Source organism: Carya illinoinensis, chromosome 12 (assembly GCF_018687715.1).
Source record: "Carya illinoinensis cultivar Pawnee chromosome 12, C.illinoinensisPawnee_v1, whole genome shotgun sequence".
NCBI lineage: Eukaryota > Viridiplantae > Streptophyta > Magnoliopsida > Fagales > Juglandaceae > Carya > Carya illinoinensis.
This window is the reverse complement of record NC_056763.1, coordinates 19608907-19631249: the sequence shown is the minus strand read 5'-3', so window position 1 is coordinate 19631249 and position 22343 is coordinate 19608907. Positions and strand designations below refer to the sequence as shown.

The 22343-nt window shown below is 40.6% G+C and overlaps 2 protein-coding genes and 1 long non-coding RNA gene across 3 annotated transcripts; 1 reads left to right on the top strand and 2 right to left on the bottom strand.

The window, feature by feature from the left end:
* Positions 1-459: 459 nt before the first annotated feature.
* On the bottom strand, positions 460-3186 carry LOC122289313 (protein FAR-RED IMPAIRED RESPONSE 1-like). The gene is made up of 6 exons (XM_043096298.1): positions 3181-3186; positions 2226-3098; positions 1784-2122; positions 887-1678; positions 673-762; positions 460-573 (listed from the first exon to the last, which is right to left on the bottom strand). Exons 1-6 carry the CDS (start codon positions 3184-3186, stop codon positions 460-462), a joined length of 2214 nt encoding a protein of 737 aa, XP_042952232.1.
* Positions 3187-3228: 42 nt separating this feature from the next.
* On the bottom strand, positions 3229-4663 carry LOC122289698. Its single transcript, XR_006236217.1, has 3 exons — positions 4570-4663; positions 3477-3551; positions 3229-3358 (listed from the first exon to the last, which is right to left on the bottom strand). It is a non-coding gene; the product is annotated as an uncharacterized LOC122289698 (long non-coding RNA).
* A 2407-nt stretch (positions 4664-7070) lies between these two features.
* Positions 7071-19561, top strand: LOC122289312 (transcription termination factor MTEF1, chloroplastic-like). The gene is made up of 2 exons (XM_043096297.1): positions 7071-7528; positions 19219-19561. The coding sequence occupies exons 1-2, from the start codon at positions 7071-7073 to the stop codon at positions 19559-19561; spliced, it is 801 nt and encodes a 266-aa protein (XP_042952231.1).
* Positions 19562-22343: the final 2782 nt, after the last annotated feature.

The following is a 22343-nucleotide window of genomic DNA, read 5'->3' as shown; positions in this document are numbered from 1 at the left end:
GTGCTTTAGACTGTTTGGCTTCACTAATCTGGGCTGCTTGAGTGCCCATCGAAAAAAATATATAACACCGAGCTGCTTGAGTGCCCAATACCCTTCCCCTTACTCTTCCTTTTTTTGTACAAAACTTCCATGAATGTACCCATTATAAAACTAATACCACAGCACACCAAATCTGTCCTTCAACACATCAAACTCCCATAGATGAATTCCAAATCTGAACATAAAGAATATATAAAACTCCCATAAATTAACAGCAAATATGGTACTTCTCACGTATTTGAGCAAATTATAATTTACAAATAGTGCATTAATTTCGAGATACAAACTCCATTAAGTTACTTATTGTGACGGTTGTGTCTCATGCATGAATTCCGGCTAGGTTCCATCCAACCCAATTTGCATCTATGAACATAAAGTATTTAAAAATCAACCCAACATGAGGACTTTATTATGGATCATTTACACAATATGACAAACATAAAGAAAACCATTTACACTTTCTCGAGTCTCATTCACTGTAAAGCCTAATTCGGTTGCACTAAAGTCCAACACTTCTGTAGTGTATTGTGACGGCTAACAATACATAAGTAGAATATTAGTGAAAAGTATAAAAGTTTATGTATTATCTTAAAAAATTAATTCTCCTATCATTGAAAACCCGAAAAATGTTACCTGAACTGGAACATTTTGTGTTGTTCCAACATCTGCTTGTCCAAATAAATTCCTGCACGTTCTAACATCCACGCCTTGTATTCCATGCGGCTACAAAGATAAAAAAAGATGGTGTTAAAGTATTGAATAAACACTTCCTCACTTCTCATGGCTCTATAATAGTAAAATACAAAGTATAAAAGTGTGAATATTCAGAATAGTGCACTTAGTTAACCTGTTTACGCTTTCCTTTTTTACTAGCCTTCTTCGTCGTGTGTTTCACTTTCTCAATCATTGATTTTTTTCTAAGAGATGGCGGTCTACCTTTTCCTTTGACTACATTAGGACTCAATACTTTCTTAGAACTCACAGCTGTCGTTGTGTCGGCATCAGTAGTTACAACCTTCGAGGGCGGCGTCTTGGTGCGGTAGCCTAAGTTCATCGCATCTAGCTTATCTAGCATATCCTCAGTGTGCTCATCACATGAAGATGCATTTGTGGCTACTTCATAGCATTTCTTGATGATACGTGAATATCTGCTAACTTCAGGCCTCTGATCAACTAAGTCATAACTACTTTGTATAAGAGTATATGTCCTTTTGATGTCTTTCTGCCATCGATCTAGTATGTACTTTTTAGGAACCGAACGGACTTTGTTAACTCTCATAATGCCTAACACATGTTTACACAGTATCCCTCTCATCTCAAACAAGGCACATGAACACTTCACTTCACATTCGGCCTCATTAAAGTACACTGTGTGGGTCACCTCCTTGATGAAATCCTCAACATCCACTTCATCTTCTACATGGTACGTTGCAATTACACCATCCTTCCGGTGTAGAGTAGAAAAAGTTGCAAGCATCCCTATTACTTCTTTCTGAACTTCTCTAAATTTATTGCAAGTGTATATCCCCTGAAAAATCTTCTCAAGTGGAGAGGGAGAGACGACGAGAATTGTGACGTTGAATGCTTGAAAGTCCGCCTCACTTTCACTCTCAATCTTCTTCCTCAATGCATTATCGAACTGATCGACAAACTCTTTTAAGTTTGTCTTAGCATGAACATACCCGTCAAAGAAAGCATTCATGCTCTCGCTTCGCTGGGTTGTACTCATTCCAGCCCAAAAAACTTGTTTCATGAACACCGGTGCCCAATACGTACGCTCAGCATATAAACTCTTCAACCAAGCATTCTCCTGCAAGTTGTACTTCGTAATCAACACTTCCCAAGAGCCCTCAAACTCTTCTATTGTGTCAGAGTCATACACACAATTTAGCAACTGACTTTTCAAACCAATTTTGTATGCACCATGTGAACCTAGCTTCTCTGGCAATTTTTTCAAGATGTGCCATAAGCAAGATCTGTGTCGGCTGTTTGGAAAGACGAGACTAATGGCATTTTTCATGGCTCTATCTTGATCTGTGATAATAGCCTTGGGAGCTTCACCATTCATACAAGTCAACCAAGTCTGAAATAATCATGTAAACGTTACTGTATCCTCACTAGAAATTAATCCAGCCCCCAATAGAATTGACTGGCCATGGTGGTTTACACCAACAAATGGTGCAAACGGCATCCCATATCTGTTTGTCAAATATGTCCAAAATATTTGTACGCCGCCCTACTTCGTGCATCCAGAATACATTCCTCAGCCGCCCTTCATCATCCATATCCATTAGTGAAAAGAACCCGTCATTCTTATATTGCATCCGAGTAAAGTACTCACTGAGGGCTCCAGCGCCACCTTTTCCAAGTCGAAGGTGGCGTGCCTTGTCAATATAGTTACGACAGTCTTTTTCAGTGAATGGCAACTTCTCAAACCCACCCGCTTCTTGTACAAGAGAGGCAAAACTCTTGTTCATTCTGATCCCAGCCTGATCATTTATATCTAGCACTCTCTTAACAGACTCGCTCACTTCTCTATTACAGCGAAAGAACCTTGACTTTTGTGGACTTAGGCCGTGATTATGGGAATTGTTAACACTTGACACCTTCAACACCCCTTTTTTAAACATCACATTTATCCGTGCCTTACATTCTGTCTTTGATGTCGGACGCGGCCTCGCGGCATTTGTCGTACGGTTTCGTGCCTTCCCACCACGAGCACAACCCAATGTGACATATCTAATGCTCCCATCCTCAAACCTATGACTCTTTTGTGTCATAATCCCAAAACCGGATTGTTGCCCATATCGTTTATAGTAAGAAAGTAACTCATCTTCAGATTTAAACACCATTCCCAATTTTGGCTCCTCAATGATATCAGCCCCTTCAATATTTGTACTCCCGGATTGATCGGCATCTTTGAGTTCAACATTATCCCCAGACTGATCGACATCATTGGGTTCAACAGTATCATGAATGGAAGGCTCAGTCGATAAACTTTTTCCAGTAGACTCGGGTGATATATGTTGGATTTCATCCACATGGCTTGAAGTTGTCGACTGAGCACCAATCGGAGAGAAAGCTGATGAGTGAAATGGGGGCAGTGGATTTCCCTGCAATTACACCCACGAAATTGATTACAAACATTGATAAAAATAACCACTGTACTTAAGAAATGAAGTATCCTCGCCTGACTAGTCCATGTAGATGGGTTTGCATCGGGATGCTCCACAAATGGTGGTAACCAGGCATATGGCATTGGTGGATGGAAACTATGCATATAGTTTGACAAACCCGGATAAAATGGTATTGGTATCGCCTAACATATAAAATAAAAATGATTATGAAACAAAGATGTACTCGTGCCAACTACTGAACAAAACCAGTAATGATAATGCTATAAAAGCTGAATATGCCGAAAAGCGATAAATTCCTACCTGGGACGGAAGATTTATTTCTGGATGTGCGGTAGGAGGTGTAGAGGAAGATGCATGCTCCTTCCCTTTCTCCATCTAGAGAATAGATTTATACATTAAAAATCAGCTTATATAAATTATATAAAATGCAATAAATAATTTGGAGATAAGCTTTATATTACCTAATAGATATTATATATGCTCAGAATAATGTATCATTTAGAAACTAAATTGAAATGGCCGCAACTTTTTATCAAGAGGACTTAATACATACAACCATGCATGATTGCATATGTAGAGTTTATGTGCATGCTAGTTCTAGCTAAAATAGATAGTAGTACAAGACTAAATATGAAAATTATGTCTTATACGTTACTGTTGACCACGTTCAGTTTTTCATAGTTTGATTAATGTGCAAACTCTATTAACAGAGCTTGTATGTATGAATAGATGCACACTATATTTTTTTTTCCTAAGCAAAATAAAAAAAAAAATTATTAAATAAAAACAAAAAGGGCAAAGAAGAAGAAGAAGAGCAAGCACGTACATCTCATTTATCAAATTGTAACCTATTTTTTCCTCCTTTCGACTATGTATCAAATTGGAGTTCAACTCTAGCTTTATTTTGGAATGAGAACTTTCCATGAATTACCATGGTTTCACAAATTCTTGTGTATTAAGCAATTGTCTTCACCAATCTCACGTTAGTATAGGATTTATGGTCCCGTGATATCCAGCTGGTTGTATAAGCATGAGATGGGATGGGTGCCTTAATGCAGTCACCAGTCTATGTTAGTATAACAACCAACTAGCTAATCTGGTCGTGTTTCCTCATTAACACAGAGCTTAACATAGGTGCTAAGCTAGCCAGTGTTATATTGGTTACTTCACAAATATTGGTTCTAACAATACATTCACTTTCATTTTGCCAAACTAAGATGAAGAACCGGGATGGATAAAACAGGAGAAATATTTCAAAAAAAAAAGAAGAGAGATGTTGGTTGCTAATAATGCCCTGTATAACACTTCTGTAATGTTTTTGAGATATGAGGGCCGATTATTTCACTACTTTCTACTTGACTAATCAACTCAATCCCAAGTCAGGAAAAATTACCTTCTATTCCAACAAGCTTCCGACCCTCACTCTAGCCTCAATCTCCCCTGTTTTCAGGAAACCAACCAACACAGCCTCAACCCCCCCTTCTTCTACTGGTTTCCTCGATCAGCAGCTATGTACACTATGTTTGGTTGTAAACCAAAATAAATAACACTTTGTAAGGTAAAGGAAAACACCATCTCGTTATATAAGAGTAAAAAAATGGTAAAAAGTTACATGCTTATTTTCAAATAAACAAGAAAACTAAAAATACCTTTTCGGGAAGCACATTTTTACATCTGAAACTCGAATGCTACGTGAGATTTTCTTTCTGAGATTACCATGTACTCTAATGGTATAAAATAGACTGGAACAGAGACCACTTGAGAAACCTCAAACCTGTCAAAAAAATGGAGACCACTTGAGGATTAAAATAGAGAAAGTGACAGATAGATGAAAATAAAATTAACTGATGAGAGGGTTGGTCGTCACACTGAAAATGGTGGAGAAGATTCACCGAAAATTATACGTGATTGGTTGGGGAAGCTCTCGAGCAAGAACTACGTACGAGACGAATGAAACGGTGAAAAGCTTCTGAAGGAAGCTACTTTTCCATTTCCCACTTTTTCTTATTTTCCGTCTTTTTTTTTTTTTTTATTCTTCTTTATTTTAAGTTGCCACGTCAGATTTCGTCCGCATGTGGTGCGCCGTGTGCTTGCATATAGAAGTACTCTTGTGAGATCTAATATGAAAGAAGCATGGGAAGTATCTTTTCATGTCGTAAATGCTTTGTTTAATTATTAGTATTTACATTATTTAATTTTTTTCCTCATTGGAAAGATGTTGAGGTTTGGAGGATAAAGAACGTTTTCATGGTTTACCTATAGGAGAATTTTATTTAGAAGCATGTTAGCAAAACACACTTTATTTTATTGAGATTTGATTTGTTAGAAAAAAAATTAAAATTAAAATCTCTTACAAATCAAATCTTATCATGTCAATTTAAAAAAAAAAAAAAAAATGCAGTGCATATGCTACTCGCTGTTTATCTCCATTGTTTTTATTTTGGAGAGAGCAAAACATACGACAAAAATTTTATATTTTTATATCATTGAGAATCTGCAAAGGAAAGATCAAGCGGGTGAGAGAGAGAGAGAGAACTGCTGTGTTTTCCACGTTGCAGTGAGCTCAATAGTATCACATTCATCTCAAAATTCAATCCAGATAACCATCAATTCAAATTTTTCCAAGATCAAACTAAAGCTTCGCAACCCATTCAGTGCCAACTTTTACTCGGAGCATTCACATTCTTGTAAGTTTTTTCACTAAATTTTAGTTAAAAGTCATATATATATATTTTTTTTAACTTAACTATCTTTTCAAATTTTAACTATAACAAATACATTTTTATCATTATCCTCTCGACATATTATCCTCTCGACATCCCTCAATGTGGTATTAAATGATAAACCTACAAGTGAAATATAATAAATAGTCTTTAATAATTTAATATCACGTCATAAGATGATGGGTAACATTATTTTAACAAATATGAATATGAGTAAAAGTGTAGATAATAGAAATAATAAATTTTTTTATTAGTTAGAATAAAATATTTGTAAATGAATACCCTCACCCTTACCATATTTGTTCTGTTCAAGTCCCAAAACTTTTCAAAATAATCATCTCAATTTTGCTCTTCATAAATGGTATACAAAAGCAATAAATAAGATAATATTGGAGCCATATTATATCTAATAAGTACCTGAAATCCAATAGAATTATTTTGTTGTATCCAAGCTAATACCAATCCAACCTATTTCATGAATAACATGTATTCAATTAACATACCAGCATGTCAATATTAATGATGAAAGATTCTTATTCATAGTTAGTTTATAAAACTAAATTGATAAATTTGTCGATATTATTGAAGAAACATTTTTACTTAAAATGGTTTATAAAATTAAATTGATGTTTCATTTTTGTACATAGAAAGACTTATTCTAAATCACAGCCTATAAAAATAAATTGATAAATTTGTTTTGAATGATATATAATTTTTTTTTCTTTCTATAATTTCTAAAAACTTTGAGATACACCCGATCCATCCTGTAGAGGACCCTTTATCCCTGATGCGGTTCAAGAAGCGTGGCTAATTGTCGAACCTTTTGGGTCCAATGTGTTGGACTCGTGAAATGATTGATGCGTGCAACAGAAGGTGGCTTTGGGCTCTGCTTGGCTGAACCGCCAGCATAAATCACTATTGCACAGAAAATTCACAGCGCAGGGAGAAAATGAGGAGGCCGATGCTTCTTCAATCAACTCAATAGCATCTCATTCCATCTCAAAACTCAATCCAGGTAACATTGATTCATCTTTTTCGGAAATCAAATCAAATGCTTCCTTTAACTTCCGTGAAGCTGGCCCAACGGGTAAGGCACAGAGCTTCAACAATATGCCATGGCCACTTGTTCTCAACCTTCCCTCTCAAACCCATCTCAGAACTCCCTATTTCCATGGACCCAAAATCTCTGACTGTCTCCTTCCTCCGAAACTCATGTGGGTTCTCCTTGAAACTGGCCGTTTCAGCTTCCAAGAAACTCAAAATTGAGAACATAGAGAATCCCAACTCCGTTCTGGATCTGTTGAGAACTCACGGTTTGGAGCAGAATCACATCAGATACTTAATTAGTAGTCGTCCATTATTGCTTTCGGCCGATTTAGCCAATACCCTCAAGCCCAACATGGAGTTGTTTAAATCCTTAGGGTTTTGTGGCGCTAGCCTCGCCAAAATGCTCAGCAAATACCCAACTGTGCTAGAAAGTGATGCATACACTGTTGTTGAGTTTTTTAGAGCACGTGGTTTTAGTGATAAGCAAATAAAAACTTTGACAATGAAGCGTCCCGCATTGTACACTTATAATGCTAACAAGACTTTTAAGCCAAAGTTGGAGTTTTTCAAATCATTAGGCTTGTCAGATGTTGAAATTGTTGGGAATTCGGACCTTCCAAATTCACTCCCTAGGATCTACCTTTGCAGGAATAATAAGAAAAATAGAGAAATAATAACAACACAAGAAATTTACGTGGAAACTCCAAAACAGGAGAAAAACCACCAGACCCAGAGAAGAAAATTCACTATGTTAAAAATTGTTACAATCACATAATTTTTCTCCTCACCACACCCACAAAGCTACCCCACTAGTAAAACTTTAACTTTACACCTCTTCCCCTTTTACAAAAGGTTAATAGAGGAATTTAACTAAAGTCAAAAGTTACTAGATAAGCTTTCAACTGGTGCACTTAAACTAAGAAGCAAAGCCTCTTATTTATAACTCATGAATTTTGCTATTCTCATTAATCTCACCGATGTGGGACTAAAACAAGCAAAAAGTCAACAATCTCCACCTTGCGACTTTGACTGGTCCCACAGCCAAGCTTCATCTCAATGAAGATTTTCATAGCTTCTGCTATCATGCTTCACCATAAAAGCATACCCACTCAGAATAAACCAATTCCAAGCATTTCACTTCGGCCCATGTCAAAAAGCAACATTGCTGAAAATTATGGTGTAACTTCCACGTTTGGCTTTCCTGGAAGTTCATCAGCCATTGACATGAATTTCCACCATACACCCTGCATCAATGCCAAACCAATGCCTGTGTGCAAATTTGTGGACCCGCTAACATTAACACATCCTCTATCATGGCAACTTTGGAAATTAGCGGCATGCCATGAGGATGTACATGTCTCTTTTTAAAGATTGAAATCTTCCATGGAGAGAGACACAATATTAGCATCAATACCAGTATCTCCATTTACTGACTTGGAACCACTTGCCGAACTTGCTCCAGCTCTTGGATAATTTTTCTTGACGTGCCCAGATTGTCCACACTCCCAGCAGACTACTTTTTTCTTCATGGAGTTCTTCATCTTTCCATTTCCAGCTCCTACCATCGCTAAGTTCTCAAGTGGAACATTACTTCCACTACTTAGTCTTCTCTCTTCAGAAAAGATTTTACTGGTAACTTCTGAAAAAATTATTTTCTCCTTCCCATGTATCAAAATAGATTTCATGTGCTCATAGGAAGATGGAAGAGATCAGATGAGTCTCAAGGCTTGATCTTCATCATCAATTTTAACTCCATCAGCTTCTAGCTCAGCAACAATGTCATTGAGAACACTTAAATGATCTGAAATAGTTGTACCTTCACTCATCTGCAGTGTATGAAACTGCTCCTTCAGGTATACACGATTTGAGACGCCCTTCGTCTGATACAACTCTTCAAGTTTTTCCCAGAGTTCCTTTGCCGTAGATATTCCATGCACATTTGTAAGAACATTTTTGGCCAGACACAGACGTATCGCACTTGCTGTTCTCAAATCCAGATCTTCCCAATCTTCATCACTCATTTTAGATCTGCTCCTTTCACCAGTCACACTAGTACCAGTGCTGACTTCAGGTGTTGGTCTGCCTTTCAATGCCTTGTGTAATCCTGATTGAATCAAGACATCCTTGACTTGTACTTGCCACAAGCCAAAATTGATTCTCCCATCAAATTTCTCCACCTCAAATTTGACAAGATTTGAAGGCATACTTACTAATATTGTTTTGATGAATTTACTGTAGAAATGAATAGTACCTCACTAAGTCAGTTCCCAGGAAAGATTGGAGGGTCACAATGGACACATTTAAAATTTCTAATCTCCTAGACAGAACCTCCTTAGACTGTACGTATCCACACTACCACACCAAAGCTCCACCCCACAAAAAGAATCTAGTGGCTCTAATACCAATTGTTGGAAATTTGGACCTTCCAAATTCACCCCCCTAGGATCTACCCTTTGCAGGAATAATAAGAAAAATAGAGAAATAATAACAACATAAGAAATTTACGTGGAAACTCCAAAACAGGAGAAAAACCACCAGACCCAGAGAAGAAAATTCACTATGTGAAAAATTGTTACAATCACATAATTTTTCTCCTCACCACACCCACAAAGCTATCCCACTAGTAAAACTTTAACTTTACACCTCTTCCCCTTTTACAAAAGGTTAATAGAAGAATTTAACTAAAGTTAAAAGTTATTAGATAAGCTTTCAATTGGTGCACTTAAACTAAGAGGCAAAGCTTCTTATTTATAACTCATGAATTTTGCTATTCTCATTAATCTCACCGATATGGGACTAAAACAAGCAAAAAGTCAACAGAAATTGCAGAGATTTTATCTGCAGCGCCTAATGTTCTGGAAAGGAAAACAAGTCATTCTGTGTGTTCAATGTGACGCCCCCAAAATCCCCACGCCCGAACACGGGGAATTCGAGACGTCCGGATGGTGACAACCCGGATCACCATCCTATCGTCGGGTGCCAAGTGTGTGCAAGGCAGCAAAAGTGTACAGAGAAACACGCAGCGGATAAGAAAGTCATAACTAAGTACCAGAATTTTTTTTTAACATAATACAAGCTGTTTAAAACGTACATGGATAAAATATTACATATACCACAAATACAGTTTTAAACAAATAAAAAGATAACATCAGCAACCCGGCGGAGCCGCATCCTCGGGCTCAGCCTCTTCCTCCTCAACCTCATCTCCTGCACCAAAAGCTACGGAACCACGAATGGTACCGCAGGTAAGTAAAACCCAAACACTACCAGATAAAAACACATATAACTCAAACAAGATGCATGAAACATGCCCAATGCACAAACCCGTAAAACACAAGTTTTCCACGCACGCCAAAAGACACATTTGACATCTCAAACCATTATCCAATTTTAACCGTATGCACCATGACCTCCCCTAGGGGTCATCCGCACACCCTGGCTCCAGTGTCACACCGCAGAGTACCGCCACGCATGTGACACCCAACGAGCGATGCCCAGTTCCGCGCCCCGCGCGTGCGTAGCCAAGCATCCTCTAGCCCTCGCCAGCGAAGGGCCACGGAGTCGGTGAGTAGGCCGATGCCCGGTTCCGCGCCCGGCGCGTTCGTAGCCAAGCACCCCCTAGTCCCGCTCCCATTATCGCTTTCGATAACTCAGGGGACATCACTCAGTTTATTCCGCTCCCGAGTGACCAGAGGAGCTCCACCGAGATAATAACCCATCCCGGCTTGGGCTCGTGATACACACGCACCCGCAACACACTCACGCCAAAACACAGGCTTTTCTCATAAACCCACAACACACGTGCATGCACCATGTAATGCCATAACAATGCACAATAAAATAATCCAACAATCATAAATCAAATAAACAAGCAACTCCGTCCTCCATCCATCCGACCCCCGAGACTCCTCGGACTCAGTCCAAAATCAACAACCAACAACAGATAATAAATAAATTGAATGAGCAATATATATTTAAATCTGAAAATAGGGTTTGGAAAATACTTACAGCGCTATACGGCAATTTTAGAAAACACGAGGCGTTGCAAACGGCGGAAAAACAGCAACGTCACAGTGAAATTTCACTGTGGCCGTGGGTCCGAAAAAACCCACTTTTGAACGGGGACAAACTAGGACACGGGATTGATAGGGAATGGTCTAGGGATGGTTGTGAAGCTATTGGAAGTGACGGACGGCCGTGGGTGGCGGCGGAATGGCCGGAAATGGCCGGATTACCCAAAACGGAAACTAAGCTCGTAGGAGCTGTTCCGGTGGTCGTTGGAGGCCGGAAATAGGTGGGTTAGGACGGCAAGGAGTCGGTGATGAAGTGGTGAAGAAATGGTGGCCGGAGGTGGAGCGACGGCGGCGGATCGGAGCAAAATCCGTGCGCCCTTTGGAAGCTTTTTCCGGCCAAATGGCCGGCCGGTTGGGGGTGGGTTTTGGAGGGAAGGTAGACCGGAAGGAGAGGAAGAGAATGGGACCGGTGGGAGGCCAAACGGTGGCCGGACGGCGGCGGTAGGGCTTAGGGAAGGTGACGCCGGCGTAGGGAGAGAGAGAGAGAAGAGAGAGAGAGCACGGGGGGGGGGGTGACCGGGTCGAGCGGGAGAGAGGAGAGAGAAAAGAAAGAGAAAAAAGAAAAAGAAGAAAAAAGAAAAGAAGGAAAAAAGAAAAAAGGAAAAAGAGAAAAAGAAAAAAAGATGTGAAAAGAAATGAGGTCCAGTCCTCACTCCGGGAAAAAGAAACAAACCGCCAAAAAGATTAAAACCCCAAAAACAACTAAAAGAAATAAAACACAACCTCAAATAAATTAAAATAAATTAAAAACCGACTTTAAAAACGCAATTAAAATAAAATAAAATATCTGATATATTAATTAAAATAAAAACAATTATTTCAGCGAAAATACACTTAAAAGCGGGTCATCACATCCTCCCCTCCTTAAAAACAATTTCGTCCTCGAAATTGCAAGATCACCACCAACTTAAACCAAGCCACACAAACGCACATGAACCAACTGAGACCAAGATTAAAATTACATACCTTCATCATTCAAACAAATATGGATATAGCTCCCTCATGTCCGCTGCTCGCTCCCAAGAGAAGTCTTGAGCTAACGGATCTCCCCAAGCCACTTTAACCAACGGTATCGTCTTGGACCTCAATTGTTGCTCCTTCCAATCCAAAATCTGCGATGGAACAACCTCGTAAGTGAGATCCGGTTGCAACTGAATACCTGCTGGGTCAACGAAACGTGGCTCTTGCTGCCCAAAGCTCTTCTTCAGGGATGATACGTGGAAGACATCATGAACATCTCCAAAATAATCCGGCAAAGCAACTCTATAGGCGACGGACCCTACTCTCTCCAGAATCTGAAAAGGGCCGACGTACCTCGGATCTAGTTTCCTTTTCTTACCAAAACGCTTAACACCTCTCATGGGAGAGACTTTAAGATAAACCCAATCACCAATTTCAAATGACAATTCTCTCCTCCTGGTATCAGCGTAGCTTTTCTGGCGACTCTGAGCTGCCGCCATTTTTTCTCTGATGATCCGGACTTGGCTTTGCATTTCCTGAATTATTTCGGGTCCAATTACCCTACTCTCCCCAACTTCATCCCAACACAAGGGCGACCTACACTTTCTTCCATAAAGAGCTTCATAGGGAGCCATCTGAATGGTCGCATGGTAGCTGTTATTGTAGGCAAACTCAATGAGCGGCAAATGATTTTCCCAACTCCCTTGGAATTCCAGGGCACAAGCTCGCAACATGTCTTCCAGAGTCTGGATGGTGCGCTCTGACTGGCCATCTGTCTGCGGGTGATAAGCAGTACTGAACTTCAACTTAGTACCCAAAGCTGCCTGCAAACTCTTCCAGAACTGCGACGTAAACCTCGGGTCTCGATCCGACACTATACTCTTCGGTACACCGTGTAGTCGCACTATCTCCTTGACATACAAACGAGTCAACTTACCCAAAGAGTCAGTGTTGTTAACAGGCAGAAAATGAGCACTCTTCGTTAACCGGTCCACAATCACCCAAACAGAATTCTTCCCACTAGGCGTTCTCGGCAAACCCACTACGAAGTCCATCGTGATATCATCCCATTTCCACTCAGGAATTGGGAGGGGTTGGAGCATACCTGCAGGTCTCTGATGCTCGGCCTTTACCTGACGACACGTGTGGCATTTCTCCACATATAAGGCAACGTCCTTCTTCATTCCATCCCACCAGTAATTTTTCTTCAAGTCTCGATACATCTTTGTACTGCCGGGATGAACTGAATACGGGGCCGCATGAGCTTCCGCCATGATTCGTTCTTTGAAATCTGCGTCCTTCGGGATCACTCTGCGATCTCGGAACCGAAGTACCCCATCACTATCCATGCTATAGTGCAACGGCCCTCGAGATTTTCGGACTCTTTTCCTGATGTTCAGCAGCTTCTGATCCTTTCTTTGGAGAGCTTTCAATTCTTCAAAATCGGTTACCCGAATGTCCAGAACCGAAGACAAAATCTCTACTTGCTGCGAACTCTCTATAAGGAGCCTTCTCATCCCATAAAGTAACGAATCCATTTCTGACGGTTCGGCTTCATCCTCCAAATGAGACTTCCGGCTCAAAGCATCAGCAACTATGTTAGCCTTCCCCGGGTGGTACTTGATCTCACACTGATAGTCACTGATTAGCTCTAGCCAACGCCTCTGCCTCATATTCAAATTTTTCTGGGAAAACAAATGCTTCAAGCTCTTATGATCAGTAAATACCTCACAAGCTTCCCCATACAAGAAATGCCGCCAGATCTTGAGTGCAAAAACGATCGCAGCCAACTCTAGATCATGCGTCGGATAATTCTTCTCATGGTCCTTAAGCTGACGAGATGCATAGGCTACAACCCGTCCTTCCTGCATAAGGACACAACCCAAACCGAACTTAGACGCATCACTGAAGACTACAAACGGCTTATGCGGTTCTGGGAGTGCTAACACTGGTGCCGTCGTCAGCCTGTTCTTCAATTCCTGGAAGCTTCTCTCACATTTCTCTGACCAAACAAATTCTGTATTCTTCCGAGTCAAAGCTGTGAGAGGTCCGGATAAGCGAGCAAAACCCTCTACAAACCTTCGGTAGTAACCGGCGAGCCCCAAGAAACTCCTGATCTCGCGTACTGTAGTTGGGCGTGGCCATGACAAAATGGCTTCTACCTTACTGGGATCAACTGCCACTCCACCCTGGGAAATTACATGCCCAAGAAATTTAACTTCTTCCAACCAGAACTCACACTTGCTGAGCTTGGCGTACAACTGGTGCTCTCTCAATTTCTCAAGTACCAAACTAAGATGATACACATGCTCTTCAATATCTCGGGAATAAATCAGTATATCATCAATAAATACTACCACGAAGGAATCCAGATAAGGTTGGAACACCCGATTCATTAAATCCATGAAAGCGGCAGGAGCATTAGCTAGCCCAAATGGCATCACCTTAAATTCATAGTGTCCATACCTCGACCTGAAGGCAGTTTTCGGCACATCCTGCTCTCTGATTCTCAGCTGGTAGTATCCTGACCTCAGATCAATTTTAGAGAACACCGCTGCTCCTTGAAGTTGGTCAAACAAGTCATCAATCCGCGGGAGAGGGTATTTATTTTTGATGGTCACCTTGTTCAACTCCCTATAGTCAATGCACATACGAAGGGTTCCATCTTTCTTTTTAACAAATAAAACTGGAGCACCTCACGGCGACGTACTAGGCTGAATAAACCCCTTCTCTACTAATTCTTGCAACTGAGTCTTCAACTCTTTCAATTCAGCCGGTGCCATGCGGTAAGGAGCCTTATGCACAGGAGCCGCTCCAGGTTCCAAGTCTATAACAAACTCCATCTCTCGCACGGGGGGTAGTCCGGGCAAGTCATCCACAAACACATCGGGGAACTCTTCCACAACTGGAATGTCTGCCAAGGACTTCTTCTCAGACGGCGTGGACACCATCTGAACCAAGAATGCATCCGCTCCCCATGCAATCTCTCTTCTTGCCTGTATCGCCGATATAATCATCGGCTTTTCTTTTAATCTACTCCCCGCAAATTCCAGACAATCACCATCCGGAAGCTGAAAGCTAATTGTCCGACTTCTGCAATTAATAGTCGCCGAATATCGGTATAGCCAATCCATCCCGAGGATGATATCAAAACCCAACAGCTTGAATACCACCAGATCAGCATCCAAAAATCTTCCCTCAAAATTTAACGGGCATCCCAAAGCAACCTTGGAACACCACACCATCTCGCCATCGGGTAGCGCCACTACCATAGCCTTCGGCAACGGTTCCGTGACCAAGTTACACACCCGAGCAAACGTGGAAGACACAAACGATCGTGAAGCACCAGAATCAAACAAGGTACAAGCATAAAACTCATACAAACGAACTCTTCCTGAATCAAACACACAACCCATAAAATCCAAAAAAAACAGCGAAGAAACCAAATATACCAAAAATAAATCCAACTTAAAAGATTAAATTAATCCATACCTGTGATTACTCCAGCATCATGGGTCGCTGGTGCCTCATCGTCCACCTCTCCGGGCGTGACAGCATAAACCCGGGCTTGCACTGCTTGTCTCGGGTTGGTTCTTCCACCGTGTCTACCTCCACGGCTTCCTTGAGCTCTGACGGGGCAATCCCGAACTATATGTCCCACTTGACCGCACCGATAACACTGGGGTCCGCTACTCGTGCGACACTCGCCCTCATGAGCTCTATTACAAACCCCACAAACAGGCATACGTCCTCCCATGCGAACACTGGAGGATGCTTGAGATCGGGTTCCAGTCCGCTGAACAAACTTCTGAGGCGAACCCGAGCTGCTTCCTTCACCAGAAAAACTCCGCCTCTTTTGCCCTGAAGGGGATCCCATACACAGATTATTTTCCCGCTCTATAAGGGTGGCCACATCCACTAACTCCTGAAAAGTGGATATCCGATGGCTGACCACCAAACGGCGTATATCAGGGCGTAGTCCCTCCTGAAAACGCTCAGCTCGCAGCTCCTCTGTGGCAACAAGATGAGGAGCAAACCGCTCCAGTTCTATGAACCTCCGGGCGTATTGTTCCACTGTTGCGCCCCCTTGCACCAGATTAGAGAATTCTCTTGCCTTTTGCTTCCTTACCGATGCGGGAAAGAAGCGGTCATTGAATTCCTTCTTGAAACGCTGCCAGGTCACCGCAGCGAAAGATCCCAGTTCAGCTTCCAACATCACCCTCCTGGTATCCCACCAATCAGAAGCGATACCTTGTAAGAGGTAGCTGGCATAGAGTACTTGTTGTGCTTCAGTGCATCCACACACCTCAAAGGTTTTCTCCAGATCCTTGATCCATTTCCCAGCCTGAAGTGGATCCTCATTCCCATTGAAGTGTGGAGTCCTATGCGCCAAGAAGCGCTCATAGGTGCACCCAGCTTGCACCGTGCTACTGGACCCTCCTTGATACATCCAAGGCCCTCCCTGATATGGCCAGGGACCTCCTGGTTGTGGCCAATACACTCCCTGTGGCGGACAAGGCTCTCCTGACGGTGGATAGGGCCCTCCTGATGGTGGCCAAGGACCCCCTTGTGGTGGCCAAGGTCCTTGTGGTGGCCAAGGCCCTGCCTGTTGTGGCCTAATATTCTGTTGCATGAACTCCGTCATCTGCCGAATTGCTTCGGCTATGGAGTCATCCCTGGATGTATTGTCTTGCGGTTCCTGAGTATTTTTCCTTGGTCTACCTGGTCTCCCCATAATTCTGTCACAACACCACTCTTGACCCTCCTTTAAGAAAACAACCAAAAACCATCATAAAACCAACAAAACAAAAACAGCACCACCACGCAGCGAGAAACAAAAGAAACCCGCATGCCAAAACATAACTAAATAAAACAAGCAAACAAACATAAACAAATAAAACAAATAAAACAACTATACTTAACATAATTTTAAAACACAACTTTAAAAACATTCTGGTACTACCTACGGGACTTGTGGTTTTACCCAGAGCCAAACCGCTCTGATACCACCTGTGACGCCCCCAAAATCCCCACGCCCGAACACGGGGAATTCGAGACGTCCGGATGGTGACAACCCGGATCACCATCCTATCGTCGGGTGCCAAGTGTGTGCAAGGCAGCAAAAGTGTACAGAGAAACACGCAGCGGATAAGAAAGTCATAACTAAGTACCAGAATTTTTTTTAACATAATACAAGCTGTTTAAAACGTACATGGATAAAATATTACATATACCACAAATACAGTTTTAAACAAATAAAAAGATAACATCAGCAACCCGGCGGAGCCGCATCCTCGGGCTCAGCCTCTTCCTCCTCAACCTCATCTCCTGCACCAAAAGCTACGGAACCACGAATGGTACCGCAGGTAAGTAAAACCCAAACACTACCAGATAAAAACACATATAACTCAAACAAGATGCATGAAACATGCCCAATGCACAAACCCGTAAAACACAAGTTTTCCACGCACGCCAAAAAACACATTTGACATCTCAAACCATTATCCAATTTTAACCGTATGCACCATGACCTCCCCTAGGGGTCATCCGCACACCCTGGCTCCAGTGTCACACCGCAGAGTACCGCCACGCATGTGACACCCAACGAGCGATGCCCAGTTCCGCGCCCCGCGCGTGCGTAGCCAAGCATCCTCTAGCCCTCGCCAGCGAAGGGCCACGGAGTCGGTGAGTAGGCCGATGCCCGGTTCCGCGCCCGGCGCGTTCGTAGCCAAGCACCCCCTAGTCCCGCTCCCATTATCGCTTTCGATAACTCAGGGGACATCACTCAGTTTATTCCGCTCCCGAGTGACCAGAGGAGCTCCACCGAGATAATAACCCATCCCGGCTTGGGCTCGTGATACACACGCACCCGCAACACACTCACGCCAAAACACAGGCTTTTCTCATAAACCCACAACACACGTGCATGCACCATGTAATGCCATAACAATGCACAATAAAATAATCCAACAATCATAAATCAAATAAACAAGCAACTCCGTCCTCCATCCATCCGACCCCCGAGACTCCTCGGACTCAGTCCGAAATCAACAACCAACAACAGATAATAAATAAATTGAATGAGCAATATATATTTAAATCTGAAAATAGGGTTTGGAAAATACTTACAGCGCTATACGGCAATTTTAGAAAACACGAGGCGTTGCAAACGGCGGAAAAACAGCAACGTCACAGTGAAATTTCACTGTGGCCGTGGGTCCGAAAAAACCCACTTTTGAACGGGGACAAACTAGGACACGGGATTGATAGGGAATGGTCTAGGGATGGTTGTGAAACTATTGGAAGTGACGGACGGCCGTGGGTGGCGGCGGAATGGCCGGAAATGGCCGGATTACCCAAAACGGAAACTAAGCTCGTAGGAGCTGTTCCGGTGGTCGTTGGAGGCCGGAAATAGGTGGGTTAGGACGGCAAGGAGTCGGTGATGAAGTGGTGAAGAAATGGTGGCCGGAGGTGGAGCGACGGCGGCGGATCGGAGCAAAATCCGTGCGCCCTTTGGAAGCTTTTTCCGGCCAAATGGCCGGCCGGTTGGGGGTGGGTTTTGGAGGGAAGGTAGACCGGAAGGAGAGGAAGAGAATGGGACCGGTGGGAGGCCGAACGGTGGCCGGACGGCGGCGGTAGGGCTTAGGGAAGGTGACGCCGGCGTAGGGAGAGAGAGAGAAGAGAGAGAGAGCACGGGGGGGGGGGGTGACCGGGTCGAGCGGGAGAGAGGAGAGAGAAAAGAAAGAGAAAAAAGAAAAAGAAGAAAAAAGAAAAGAAGGGAAAAAGAAAAAAGGAAAAAGAGAAAAAGAAAAAAAGATGTGAAAAGAAATGAGGTCCAGTCCTCACTCCGGGAAAAAGAAACAAACCGCCAAAAAGATTAAAACCCCAAAAACAACTAAAAGAAATAAAACACAACCTCAAATAAATTAAAATAAATTAAAAACCGACTTTAAAAACGCAATTAAAATAAAATAAAATATCTGATATATTAATTAAAATAAAAACAATTATTTCAGCGAAAATACACTTAAAAGCGGGTCATCACATTCAAGAGCTTAGGCGGATTCTTCGCACCGACGAGAATGTCTTAAAGGTTATGAAGGCATACGACGCAATAATTAGAACAAACATTGTACATATGCTACAGCCCAACATCGCTAATCTGATAAGCCATGGTGTTCCCCAATCTTCAGTTTTGAAACTCTTCTTTAGAAAACCATTTCCACTGTGTATCTGTAGCAATCGGTTTAGTGAGATTGTTAGTGACATTATGAATTTAGGTTTTGAACCCAATTGTCGGCAATTTGTCCTGGCCATTGGGTCCATGGCACTAAATACTAAAACATCGTGGGGGCAGAAGGTGGAAGCTTTTAGGAGTTCTGGTATGTCAGAGGATGAGATTTATGCTGCATTCAAGCGGCAGCCCTTGTGTATGAGTTGTTCGGAAAAGAAGATCAAGAAAATGATGGGTTTCTTTGTGAACAAACTGAAGATGAAGCCTTCGAGAATCTCCAAGACTCCAATTCTTATACAGTTTAGCTTCGAGAAGCGGATTATTCCGAGGTGTTCAGTTCTGTTTTAATGTTTAAGGGGCTGATCACCGAACATACTAGCATTGTTTCTATACTCAAAATGGTTGAGAGGGAATTCATGGAGAAATTTGTGAGCAAGTATCAAAATGAGGTTCCTGATGTTGTTAGAGCGCACTAAGGGAAGATTGAATTTCAGGGGCTCCCCATTGCACCAATGGAGACGTGATTGCTTTTGACATAATCAAATGTGACCTTGGCTATAGATCCCAAGTGGAAAAATAAATTCCGGAGGTGTTTCAGCAGGTTTGTATGGTAATCCATCGCGTTGCACACATCAGGCGAGAACTAGAAACTTGTCAAAGCTGAGGTGAACGTTCCATGCATACAGTAGAACTTGCCTGCCTTTTTTTATAGTGATAGCTGTATGATGCTATCAATTCTAGGATGTTTAGGTGTAGGCGTGTGAAGACTGTGAGGCCACATGATGATTTTATCTGATATTACATTTTAGATCTAATATGGAAGAAGCGTGGGAAGTATCTTTCTTCACTCATCATATGGTGTCTCGGATTAATGGTATTTGTTGACCTCTCATGAGTAGATGCCCAAGATTCGAGTCCAAGTACTTTCAGTTTCAATACACTTTCTAACAAAAAATTATTTTATATATATACCTATGCGTGCAGCTTTGGTTCATTGGCCATTAACCCTTATTTCAGGGTTTTTATAGTTTATATTTAATGATCATCATTAGAAACAAGTTGATCATATGATTATTTTCATGTCCTAAATGCTTTGGGGTTGGGGGGATTAGTTTTCATTTATTTATACTTGCATTTTTAGTAGTTTGGTCATCTGGAATTGGTTGCTCTGTAGCCAAATATTGCAGGACCTTTGGTATATGTTATGACATGTTTAAACTTGTGCATATGTTTATCATTCTATTCCTAGTTCAGCCAAACTAAGCCCTACCTTTTAGCACTTCATATAATTTTCTCTTTTTGTATAAGTTAAGATTTTATTAGTAACTAAAGTGGAAGAAAACTCCACTGTACAGAAAGTGTTCAAGAGATCCACCAAACTAATAAATGAAAAAAGTGCAATCTTAGGTGTGTACAATTCTCGCACATTTTTTTTTGGGCTTTGCTAGATACAGTCGGTAAATGTAGTCGGTGTGCAGTCGGCTGTACGGAATGAATAAAAAAAATTATAAAAAAATTATTTTATATTCAGGGGGACCTACATGAATAAAAAAAAATTATAAAAATAATTTTTTTTTCATGTAGGTCCCGTATTAATTCACTTTTTTCTCCACGACTGCACGCCGACTGCATTTCCCGACTGTAAAAAGTATTTCTCTTTTTTTTTTAAGAAATAGGTAAAATCTGGAACGTATATCAAAAAATTATTTTTTTTAATGATAAACCTTACTCTTTTCAAAAGGAAAATATGGTATTTGTATATCTTAAAACTATATCTAATATTAGTTTAACATAAATTGTATAGGAGTGAAGTCTTCATATCAAATTCACTTCAAACTAGCCCTTATAAAGGTGGTGCTCACAAGCCACCATCATACGTTAAGCTGGGCAGCACTCATCAATTCTGTGTTAGCTCACCCACTCCTACCATAATTTTTTTTCTTTTGGGTTTTTATATCTAATCTTTGGTTTTTATTAATTTGAGAAATTTGATTAATTTTTGTATTTCTTTAATATTTAATTTGAATACTTTGGACACATCACTGTTTGAAGCCACTAACATTTGGGACTTGCTATAGATCTCTCGTTATCTTTCTAGACGGACAAAGGATGGATTGCTCATTTTAATGAAGAGAATATACCGAATGTGTAAAATGATAAATAAATAAATAAATAAAAATTCAAAACAACGTTATCTTATTTTTCCACAATATACAGTTAAATATCGTGTTTTTACTTATAACTCTTTTAAATTAATTCTAAAGTAAACAAAAAAGGAAACTCTATATCTATGTTATTTAAAAACATAAAAACAAAAATCAAAATTCTAAACATTTATATTTCAATACTCATCAAAGCTATTAGCTACGACTTTTGCTAAATATAAGTAGGTGTCTCGCTGTATTAGGACTAAGTAAAAATTTGAAAATCTAATTTTGAATCTGACTCCTTTTTGACTCTGTTGACTTTGATAAAATGGAGTCAGAGTCGGATTCTTTTTTAGTTTTTTAGTCGGAGTTGGAGTTGGAGTCGCAAGTGTCATCAGACCGACTTTGACTTTTTGCTCCAACTCTGATTCTGGTTTTGTCCTCTGACTTTAACTCAAACTTTAATATTGTAAATATGTTATAAAAATAATATTTATCTATTGATCATATATATTATGTACTAGTATATTTATATGGTTACATAACTAGAACTTGTATAGTTAAATTCAATAATATACTAATATGAACTAATTATTATAAAATAATATACTTATACTATAATTTAAATAGACTAATAATAGTTTAATATATATAAACATAATTGTATTACTACCAAATATAATCAAGTATCGAAATAAGGATAATAGTATTGAAATAAGTCCATCATGATAAGTTAATGAGGCATAATATTAATTTACTAAAGTTTAATAACATGTAATTAGACATTATAGTATAAGTCTAGTACATAAATAATTAATAAGTCTAGTATAATACATTATTGTTTTTTGTGATAGGTTGTATAATACATTAATAACACAATACTAATTTACCAAAATATAATGACATATAATTAGACGCTAGAAATAATTGTAGTTTAGAAATTTGTTATAAGTAAGTTAGAAACTAGCAACTAATATGGCATA